Here is an 11,834-nt window from a genome sequence, read left to right as displayed (position 1 = left end):
ACATAACTATTGAAAAAAGGAAAAAGTAGTCCAAAGGAGTGTTAACACAATGAGTGTATACAGGGGTTATGCAACTACCTCATGCCGTAATATCGCTCTCCAAATAGGCGGGTTTATTCCAATCAAGGTATTCTTAATAACAGGCTTCAGCTCAGCGAATGGTTATGTTGTTATTTTAGGCTCCAGTAGTCTTGACCTAATGAAAAAAAAAACCGTGATGATTCACTGCAGCACCTAACCTCCTACCTTCTTCTCTCTCACTGTTTCTCTCTTCTCGTAACTTTGGGCGTTCATTTTCTTTCCTTGTTTCTCCTTGCTGTTCATTGTTACTCTGTTTTTGATATACTTTATTATCTAACAAGTGATATTATAATTACATTGATATATTCAGCCTTACAGTAATTAAATTTTCTTTGAGGGAAGGAGGTCTAGATAAATGTTAATCCATCTCGCTTAATCACTTTGTTTATGTTAATTTGGCATGTTTTCTCCTCCTTCATCGTGTCTCTATCTTTCGCCCATTCTCATTCTTCTCTAACAGAAAGTCCTCTGTTTTTGTCTCTGCCCCTGTCTCCTCCTCCCTCCTCTGCCTTTCTTCCCTGTCACTGGTTCTAAGTGGTAGTTATGAAGTGATGTGTTGAAGGATTGCGAGCCCAGGAATCAACCATGAAATGGAACATTTTTTAGAAATACACACACAGACACACACACACACACACACATACGCAGATAAACCGAAATACACAAGTGCATGCTTTCATATCAGGATGCTGTGCAAAGCACTCAGTGGCCAGCACTTTATTTTATTGTCATTTCAAATGTGCCCATTGACCCATAAGCCTGTTGACAGTAATGGGATAACTTTATAAAAGTGAGTGCTAGCTGTATTTCCCCGCTTCACTGTAACATGCAGACCTGCTCTGTCCTTAGCACCCATTTTCATTTCATTTTACATCATTTTCTTTTATAGTCTTGAAACATTCTTTTTCCAAGTCCCTACACTTTGCCAATTGTTGTCTCTGTATCCATTTCCAGGTGGAGCCACTGAAAGGTTTTCACTTTTTCTCTACCTCATTGCAGCTGCACTTTGACAAATTATTCTGGGATATAGATATCAATAGAAGGAAGAAAAACATATTAACTATAGTTTGCTTTTGAAGTGCACATGCCTGATGTGCTAAAGCCTGCGACCTCCAAACATTCACGGGCCTTTTCCAGTTAAGACATTTTGACATGTCACAGTGGGAAAAACACCAGTGTAAACAATACATGTGAATAAAACAGAGCCATCATTTATGTCATTAGTGACACGTGTAGTTTTCCCACTATGGCAAGTCAGAATGTCAGTTGTGAAAATTTTGGGTAGAACCACAGATATATATTCAGGGCCAATCAATTACAGGCTAGTACGCAGCAAGACACACCTGTGGCCATATTAAAGACTTCAACAGGCTAGACGTCCAAGCATGGGTGTTCGGGACGTGGACTGGCACTCTGATGTAGTTCTTGTTTTTCAATAGTCCTATTGAAGTGTTGTCCTTGTTTTCTTTGTTAGTCTTTACCAAAAGTAAATCTTGTCTATTGACATAAATAAAGTCAAATGCAGTGAATTTCCCTTGCACCTAAAGAGAACACTGGGAGCACTAATTGTATCCATGAAATCTAATTTGCACATTCAATCTTGCAAATTTTGAAACCAATGAATTGGCAAATTGGATAAGAAACACAGCATCCATTTGTAATATCTTAAAGGTTTTTACTGAAAAATCCATAGAGGGCTCATCCATCATGTCAGCTCAAACAAATGAGACTGAACCTCGCCTGTGCGTTAGCAAACATGCAGCCTAATTTCTTATAGGTGGACAATGAAGCTGTAATGGTTTATTAATGCATAAGAACTGCAGCAGGAAGGTTTTAGTGAGGAGGTAGCTAGTGACAATTCAGCTGCATAAATAAAAAGTGGGATGGGTCATTTAAGTAGCTTATCTTTTCCTTCTTATACAGTATGTTCAGTATTGTCCTTGGTGGTTTTGTTAATGTTGGTTAATGTTAATAATTTCCTTTTTTTTAGACCATGCTACAAACAAGGCTGGTGTTCAGTGGATTATCCAGTATAAAGACACGTTACTGTTGTTTTTTTAGATATAATTTTCAATGGTGTGAGAACCATAAAGGAAAAAAAATCCCTTGACCTCCATTGTATTTAGAGGGCAACAGAACACATACTGTGATGGGATACTTTGTATCACATAAGTGATCTACTAACATCCCATTCACTGTTCAACTCGCTGCTTTGGGCTGTGGCGGACGATACGTATGGCCGAACAATTATTTGTGAAAATCTTCATATTGATTTGGGGACAATGACATGGCCTGTTAGCTAGCTTTCAGGCTAATAGCTGAGCCGAAGGGTTCTTTGAGCTGAGCGGACTAGAAACATCTCCTGTTGGCAAGTCATATCAAAGGTTTACTGGGGTGAACCAAGGTTTCCATTACGTAAGAACCTTGTAGGATGGTAATAATTGTCCAAGGTATTAGTCCAAGTCTCAGGTGGTACCAGGGAAAAAAGTTATTGCTTTTAAAAATCTTTAAAACTTGATGGCAAGTCGCACGAAAAGACACATAAATGCACTCAATTCTGTTCTTTGGCAAGTGATCATGGTTAAGCAGATTATGTCCTTTGAGGAATCCGTAATCAGGAATTAATGGATTCTGCAAAGGCAACCATCCGATGTGCAGTTGTCCATTAATTCCTGATAATGGACACCTTGTCAGGTATTATCCCCCATCAGCTCTAGTTTTTTTTTTTTCTTAACGGAAAATTATTATGATTATTTTAACCCTTGAGCATATTCTTTATATTTTTTTTAAAGACAAGAAACAGCACAGTCGTGTGAGTAAATTTTATGTGACACTAATCTCTTCGCTGTTTTGGCTCATAAATAGTCTTCACACTTACGCTCTGTCAGTGAAGTCCTGCAGTGTGAGCAAAAGGGTGTGTGTTCAGGGAACCTCCCAGCGAATTATACAAGAGACTGAGATGTCAAGTGTGGAGGAAGTGAAGGACGTGTCAGAAGAGGAAGATAACGTGGAAATCAATATGGGGCACGAAAGTGAATTTTGAAGATGATGGGCCAGACCTGGACCCAACAGAATAGAAAATCAGGACCGAGAGGAAGATGTAGCACAATATGCGACCAAGAACAGTTGGACTAATTCATCCAGGAAAAGGAGAAAAAAAAATTTTCTAAAATAAATGAATATTGACAGATGATTACATAGGCACGGATTTTTTCCAAAAACACTTCATGTGAAAATCGTTTAACGGGGTAAAAGAAGTTTGAAAGTATTCTCGAATGAAGAGCATTATCATGATGTTGACAGCCACCAAACATTTCAACAATGAGACGGGAGAGTGTAAGAAAAAGAAAGCATGTACTATCAGAAATGTATCTTCAGAGAGCATGGAGGCGTTATTGAATTATTATTGTTTTGTATGTGTGTGTCTTTCTAACTTCAAATGAAGGTCTCATCCATTTTCCATTTGCCAGGTAAAATTACCACCAGTGAAATGGCATTGACAGAGAAACAAAGAAGGACAGGGCTGACTGACGGGCTGCTGATCGACCGCAAATGACTGAGCTGTTGCCATGTTTTCAGAGTCTGTTAACATGTTTACCTAGTCTCTTATCTTTATCAGAGAAAAAGTGGCCTTCAGGTGGACAAGAGGATATACAGTACAGATGAGACCTTATTGATAAATGGTCACATTGTCCTTTTACTTGTACGATAGTATTACAGTGGTTGACTCATTGTGTTGCGGTGTCAAATGGCAGCATTCACATGAGCTGCCCTGACAAATCTTTCCTTATCTATGACACTACTGCACACACACACACACACACACACACACACACACACACACACACACACAGAAAGCAGAGGCCCAGCATTGTCAGTGGATGATGAAAGTGTGTATTTGAACGAGCGCCGTCAAAGCCAGCGCAGGACGGAGATAATATTCTCTCATTTCCTCCTTGCATGTTGAGACACATTACCAAGGAGAGGAGAATGGTTTGGTTAATCACTACGTATGAGAGAAGAAAGGAGGGGAGACGAAATGGAAAAAGGAGGAATGAGGGTGGAGAAGTAGAGGTGAGATAAGGTGCTCCATGAATGGAGGACACAATTTTTTGGTCATTTCATAACCAGAGGCACAATTGTGAAACACGCTGAGGTGGGAGGAATGAATTATCAGTAAGTGTTGTTGTGGCTGGCGTCTGTCATGGCCGCTTCAGTCTGCTTCTCTCATCCCTCATAAATATAGCTACCTGCCATAGCATACTGACTCATAGAGAAGAGGAGAGTACAAACTGGCCAACCTAGGAGATAAGGTAAAAGGAAAAAGTGTTGCAATGTTGTCTGGGAAATGCAAAGAAGAAGAGTGTTTGTGTGCCCCCTAAACATGCCCCAGAGAGCTGTTTATGTTTCTTTATAAGGCAACAACGCTTCTGGAAGTTTAAAAAGCCTGTACGCCATGTTCTCTGTGTATAATGACATGCAGCGATTTATGCATCAATCTATTTTAGTTCCAGTTCTGCGTATTTTAATGTTTGATTAAGTTTGACGTTTGATGTTTGCAAGCATGCAATAACACTACAATAATGCTGCTAATAGGAATAATCTGTTTATGAATACATAAACTGATGTCTTCCAGAAATAATGCTGTTTACGTGACTGGGGCACTGATTCTGTTTGATTATACACAGAGAACTATGGAAATCTGTATTTTGGTTTGAATTTAAAAAAAAAAAAAAAAAGAAAGAAACCTGGCCTTGTAGATGAGGGTAGTACAGAGTGAAATATGGTGATCCCGAGGGAGTTCAGTGGCGTGGAGGGGAAATAAAAGTTTAAAATGTCGTGATGATCAGTGTGATCTACTGCTGCAACCCCAGGATGTTACAGTCCGTGTCCTGTACTCGTGCTGATGTACAGTCTATAGACTCAGATGTGTGTGGAATATCTGTTTATTAGCCTGCCGTCGCCAGACCAAAGTGCAAATGTGAATCAGTCTGGAACCTTTCAGTTCATTTTTCGATTTCCAAGAGGTGTTAATCACAGGTTTTTAACACGTGACATAATGCTGAGCAGCCAGCCCGAACAGGCTGTTCACATGCACTGGTTGTTTGTACTTGTCCTACGTAAAAAGGCACCAAAATTCGCACGTTACATAATCATGAGCCAATTTTTTGTGTATAACCCGCATATTTGGGAAGGCTGCAATCACTTGACCAGTGCAGTGACGGGAGTAAAGAAGGAAGCAGTACCCATAAGGAGGCAGGTTGGGGTGGGAGATGGGTCACAAAACACAGGACTTTTCCCAGGAGACACATGTCCTAACCCTAACCCGAACTTTGAGTCATTTGAAGGTACATCATCACCATGTTTCTCTTCCTAAACCTAACCACATTAACTTGTCTAAACCTAACCTACGTAACTTTATGTGAAGTACATAACTTTGTGTTAAATACATAATGTCATTTGTTAAGCGTTTTATTCATAAGATATACAAAGCAATGTATAAGGTTACATTGGCCTGGTGTAGATGGCCAATCACAGCGCAGTAGTACCATCCCATAACAGTACATTAAGGCAGGACTTGGTGGGAAAAAGATTAAAAACTTCTGGTATATTACACTTTTGCCAAATCCTGTCGGAAGTAACAAACACATCTTTCTTCTGAAGAAAAGCTTTAAACACAGTTCACTGTTCTTCTTTTAGCGGAAGATATACCATCCAGTTTGTTCAATGCTGCAACCAAAGCAGCTTCAACAGAAAGGCTGCAGCCATCTTGGCCTTTTTTGAAAATGACTCAATCCTGCTCTTTTTACGGTCTTTGTCTCAAACAGGCCTGTATTAGATAAACAGCTGTGATTGGCCTGTCACATCTCAGGCCACCAGAAATGTATTCAAAGCCACGGGATATCAGAAGCGTCTGCCAGAGCAGTTAAACAGGAACTTGCAGATTCTTCTGGTTCCCAGGCAATCTGTTTATAGCCACCACCCTGAGTAAACAAAGAAAACACAATCAGCTACTCTGGCCATAGGAAGTCAAAAGGAAGACCACAGGTCAGTGAAATCATTGTCTTTGTTTCTCCTGGATTAATTTCATGACCCCTGCTGCGTCAATGCATTCTGAGCAGGATAACCAAAAATAACAATGTTTAATAATGTGATCAAGCCCCTCAAGAGTGATATCAACTCAAAGCCAAGTGTTTGATATTTAAGTGTTATTTTTTCTCCTTTGTCTAATTTTTATGTTCACATATAATGTTAAAGATTTCTTAATTTAGTTTCCACAGATTTATCTCAAGTACATCTCAATGTTTTTAACTTCTCCTCTGTCTTTGTATTGCTCTAAACTGTCATTCAGGAGGAGAAGTCACCATGAGCACTACATGAGAGCTCCCTCATTTATTTTCCTTCTCCAGTTCTGAGGGTCATGTCTCTGAAATTGACTTTTGCTGGTCCTCAGTGTGTTTCCCATGTCAGGATTTAGAATTGAGTACTTTCAAAAATAAGAGCATGATTCATTCCTTAAAACACACCCTGTTAAATAAAAGGATGATCGGCAGCATTTATTTTATATATTGAAGGCATGACAATATGACAATAGAACATGGGTTACCCTAATTCCCACTAGCTCTGACTATTGTAGAGACAAACACTTTCTACAAAATGGCCATGTTGGGCATAAAGTAACATTCACATGTTTAGACTGGGACGTTTGGCTGCCTGATGTCACATGTAAGTACCTTTGTGAAAGCCAATGCATGAAAGACATAGACATCATCATCAAAGCAGCATTTGGAGAAACTAATAATAAGAACAGCAAACATAAACAACATAGCAGAATGTTTATTTGTGTCCTTCACTAATCTCCAAATATCAGACACACACCTTTGTGGATTCCCCAATGATTCATATGCTGAGGTGATAGGGCCTGTCCCAATACCCACACTTCCCCTAGAAATACCGGATCCATGTCATTGGTCCGCCAGCCCATTGGTCCGACATCCCATTAGGCCGACGTCCCGTTGTTCCGATATGTGATTATACTAGGCTATACTGTATTTGTGTACCATAGAGGATCAGCAACGCAACAACAGTAGGCTACTGGTCGAGATACAAGTGCCATAGAGAGGAGAGAATGAAACACCATAACCTCCTGTTATTAACTCTGGGGTCCAGGTTGTGTGGGGAGCTCTCTGCGGTGCTGAACGGCTCCCGGCGGGCGTATTTCTGCCTTGATGGTGCCCCGCGACCGGCTCTGGGTCAGCTGGGAAAGGCTTGAGGCGGAGCAGGCTCACGGCTTATGTGTTTGCCACTTTCTTTTTCATTTTAACCCACACCATGATCTTTTCCTAACCCTAACCAAGTGGTTTTTGTGCCTAAACCTAACAAGACCTTAACCACAGGGCATCATGATGATTTCGGAACAACGGGACTTCGGAACAATGGGTTTGATATGGTCGGAACAATGGGACTTCGGAACAATGGGTTTAATATGGTCGGAACAATGGGATGTTGGACCAATGGGCTATCGGACCAATGAGATGTCAGACCAATGGGCAGTTCCCGAAATACCCACTTGCACTTGGTTGTGCGCATTCACATTTAGGCTACTGGTGTCCCAAAACAGAACTGGAGTAGTGGAAGTGGTTTCCAACACTTAAAATCCACCCTAGATTCCAAGGGAGCCCTGACCCACACTTTCAATGAAGTGGAAGATGAAATTTCCCAGAACACTCAATACCAGGTGGAAGATTCAAGGGGTAGAAATGGGATTGGGCATTAGTCACAGATAGTAAGTCCATGCTATTCAATTATTAACTGTTTTTACTTTTTTATGCAGCCAAATTCTCTTTCAATAAGCAATAATACCCAAATAAACTAGTTAATAAAATGTGGTGTCTGTTGTTTCCAGCTATGCCTCCACCTGCAGAAGCTACTAAATCATTAGTCATCCTCTGGTTTGCTGTGTCATTTGCTGGTATGAAGTGTGCTCAACTATATTTCATACATATCGAAATAGCTGGGTGAAGAATGTAAGAATGTAAAGTAAAGTAGATGTAACTTTATTACTGTTTGGACAAAAAGCAAAAAAATAAATAAAAACAAATAACAGCAATCCTGTTGATGGAGTCATTGCAGTAGAGCTCGAGTCTACAAAGGAAGAATTGCACCATCAAGATCACTATCACCATTCCTCTAAAAAAAAAAACAAAACAGATTTGTCCGTCAATTATTTTACGCAGGTCTTTAATACATTACTTATTTATTTTTACAGGCTTGAAGGAACAAGAAACTTTTAATCAAGTTTTAGCGTTGAATTTAATGTCACCAACACATTTTGGATACACTATGCTACTTCTACACATTATGCTGTGTGTGTGTGTGTGTGTGTGTGTGTGTGTGTGTGTGTGTGTGTGTGTGTGTGTGTGTGTGTGTGTGTGTGTGTGTGTGTTTCAAGAAAAGGAAGGAACTTCAAACTTTGAAAGGGGAAGTTAAATATTTTTACGTTCTTAAAGACTGTGCTTGGACTGATCGGATGATTCCCATCGACTTGTTTTTTTTTTGTTCTTTGACCATCATTTTCAGTATGATAAAAATCTGTGCATACTCTTGTCTTCTTTCTGGTAAGTTTATATTTTTCTGTATTGTCTGTATTTGCTGTGCACTGTGTGGGTGTATGCTGTAAATGCTGTAACTCTTGATGATGTGCTTCTTGTTTGTTTTGCTAAGTGAGTGAGTTTAGTTATTTACTTTTTGAAAAAGTTACGTTTTACTATTATAAATAATTATATGGATCAAGGAATATGAATAGCTGAAATAATTTGTGCAATGACACTATGACAATGACAAAAACTGTTTCCTTTATTTCCACTTGTAGCTCTGAGTTTTGTGGAGATGAATCCTCTCAGCATAACTGGCCATGTTGGGAAAAGTTTGACAATCAAATGCTCAGACTGGGATGCTTGGACTGATGTAAGATATAATGTGAAGTACTTTTGTGACAGTCCATGCACAGAAGACAAACACGTCATTATCAAAGCAGCATTTGGAGAGACTACATATAAAAACAGAATAGAGGTAACTAACACAGCAGATGGTTTATTTGTGACCTTCACTAATCTCCAAGAGTCAGACTCGAAGACATATTACTGTGGAGCAGAGAAATTTGGCCGTGATTCATACATAAAGGTCAATCTTAAAGTCACAAAAGGTAAGTTAATGCTCTTAATTTTTACTTTTGAAACAATACGACTCCTTTGTCAGAAAGTAAAAACTGTTCCACATGGCCACTCATTAATACTGTATGTGTTATTCTCAGCTGAGTCTTACAGTCCCAAGACGACTCCAAAAAAAGTCACTGCTGGTCCCACTCTCTCATTTACTGTGACAGACGACTCCATCACGTCTTCAAACAGCTCAGATAATGTTAGTGATATGTCTATGTCACATACAACCCTGAATACAATGTTACCCACTGGATCGACAACACAAGGAGCAGGTATGAAGTGCACTTATCTGAAGCTGTATATATATATATATATATATATGTTGCATTATTAATTGTTATTAATTGAAAGTAATTTGCAGAGTGTAAATAATACGTCCAGTGTTATTGCACTTGATCTTACATTGACAAGGTGTTGAGACATAAACTAAAAAATATGCTAAATGACAAATGAATAATGGATTTAACCAAAGTAAATAAAAGTCCTCAACAGTGTTACAAAATCTTGATACAAAGAGGTGCTCTAGTAAACACGCCACAGGGGGACTTTAACAATTACAAGTTTACGACAATAAATTTCAGACAACTAAAAAAAAAAAGAAAAAATAAAGTAAACATTTGTTTATGGTCTCAACTTTAGAAAAAACAATACCAATGACCAATGGAACAAGAAAAAACACAAGGCAGACTGTGATCAAATATGTTTTTTGTGTTAAATAAAAAGCAGAATGTCTCAAATGTTTTGAAATTATGCTTAAATGAACCCATGTTTAAATACCCATCCACTGCTAAAAGCATCTCTTTATTGACAATGTGCTTATCCCTAAATCTTGATACCTTAACATTTGAATTTATTGTTGTAGTATTCACTTACCAAGACTTGTGGATGTGAGGAGATGAACCTATTAATCTTTTCTCCTTTTCTCTCTTTGGTCAGGATATGTACCGTATTTGACTGCAGGTGTGATTTTGATAATCATAGTGATGGTCGTACTGATTCTTGCCTGGAAGAAGATGAAGAAACAACAGGGTAAGACACAAACCAACTGTATACAACAGGTTCTGGTATAAATATGAAATATCTGCTCCCTAAATGCAGTTTTAAATCTAAATAAGTCAAGATACACAATGTGTGTTTAGTGATAGCTAGTGTGTGTATGTGTGTGTGTGTGTGTGTGTGTGTGTGTGTGTGTGTGTGTGTGTATTTATGTATCTCTATGTGGGGTGGGAAGGTTGGGTTTTCTCTTTTCTTTTTGTTTTCTGTTTTGGATCTTTGTTGTTTTTAACCTCTGTATTATTTTTAAAGTCAGTTAAGGTCAGGTTCTCTAAAAGTACTTGAAGACACGAGGGACTGAGATTAGCAGGTCCAGTCGCCAGAATAAATTGTACATTTCTGTAAACCAAGCATATGTTATATTTGTACATTTCATACGTATATCATCTTATCATCTTATCTCCTCTCATCTGCACACACACACACACACACACACACACACACACACACACACACACACACACACACACACACACACAGTGTGACGTGTGGGTACATCTCACTTGAGCTGAGAATAACATTGCCCATTCTTATAAGTGTAATAAAATTCTGTGTGGTGTGCTAGTATCTGCAGCATGCCACATTAGTGACATATGTCACATAACATATGTGATGTGACATATGTGAAGGGAGGAGTGCAGGGAAGGAGGGAATAACGTGAAAATAGAAATTTATTTTGAACAGATACAATGCATGTAACAAGTGTCAATTAAACACTGTTTGTGAACGTGAACCAATACATGAGGCTAAGTAGTGCATCATATTTTGACATTTAGGTCCACTGACAAAGCAGCAGTATTTGTAGAGTTTGGATGAGAACAGGTTGTGTATATCTTCTATTACATTATCATCCAATGTCTAATATTTTGGCCATTCATATAAACAATGTATGTTTTTCAGCAGTCGTTAGCACCCCACAAGAGGATACAGTGGAGGTGAGTTTTTGCCATTTTGAATCTTAAACCATGTGTGGGTCTGATCTGTTGGATCTCTCACAGCAATGATGTGCTTAAATGTTGCCTCAGCTGGTTGCCCTTCATTATTTTCTTACTTCCATGCTTTTTAGAACGCCTTTACAGTGTTGGTCTCAAAGTTAAACAACACAAAAAGAACACCAACATTAAGTCTTTATTTATTTTCATTAATATTATTCTGCTGACACGGCAATGAGATGACAACATCATTTTTTTCCCTGGAGGCTCTCTAGAGTTTGTTTAATCCCAGAAGGACTCAAGTGAAATATTCAGAGTACACATTTGGCTGTGCCTCATCGAAAGTCACATACATATCAATATAACTAACATGTACAAGAAGACTGCAAAAACTTTAGTTCTAAGTGTGATAATACTATATTTAGATTTAGACTTAAAATCTGGTTTGACTTGTTTAGAGCAAGGATTTGATTAACACATGCTGCTGGGGGTTTGTTTACACCAGCATGCCAACATGCTCATGTTTCCAGTGTTAGCTTAGAGCATT

At 38.8% G+C, this 11,834-nt stretch overlaps 1 protein-coding gene across 1 annotated transcript in view; it reads left to right on the top strand.

Annotated features, from left to right (window-relative positions):
- Nucleotides 1-8,609: 8,609 nt before the first annotated feature.
- LOC125883726 (CMRF-35-like molecule 4) overlaps nucleotides 8,610-11,834 on the top strand; it is a 12,789-nt gene continuing 9,564 nt past the window's right edge. Inside the window, exons 1-4 of the mRNA XM_049568215.1 lie at nucleotides 8,610-8,699; nucleotides 8,954-9,286; nucleotides 9,395-9,574; nucleotides 10,239-10,331. Of these exons, the coding sequence (XP_049424172.1) occupies nucleotides 8,612-8,699; nucleotides 8,954-9,286; nucleotides 9,395-9,574; nucleotides 10,239-10,331 (694 nt within the window). The 5' untranslated portion in view covers nucleotides 8,610-8,611. The remainder of the gene's footprint in view (nucleotides 8,700-8,953; nucleotides 9,287-9,394; nucleotides 9,575-10,238; nucleotides 10,332-11,834) is intronic.

This window comes from Epinephelus fuscoguttatus, linkage group LG3, assembly GCF_011397635.1.
Source record: "Epinephelus fuscoguttatus linkage group LG3, E.fuscoguttatus.final_Chr_v1".
Lineage (NCBI taxonomy): Eukaryota > Metazoa > Chordata > Actinopteri > Perciformes > Serranidae > Epinephelus > Epinephelus fuscoguttatus.
The sequence above is the reverse complement of the archived record's forward strand: the minus strand, read 5'-3'. Positions and strand labels throughout refer to the sequence as shown.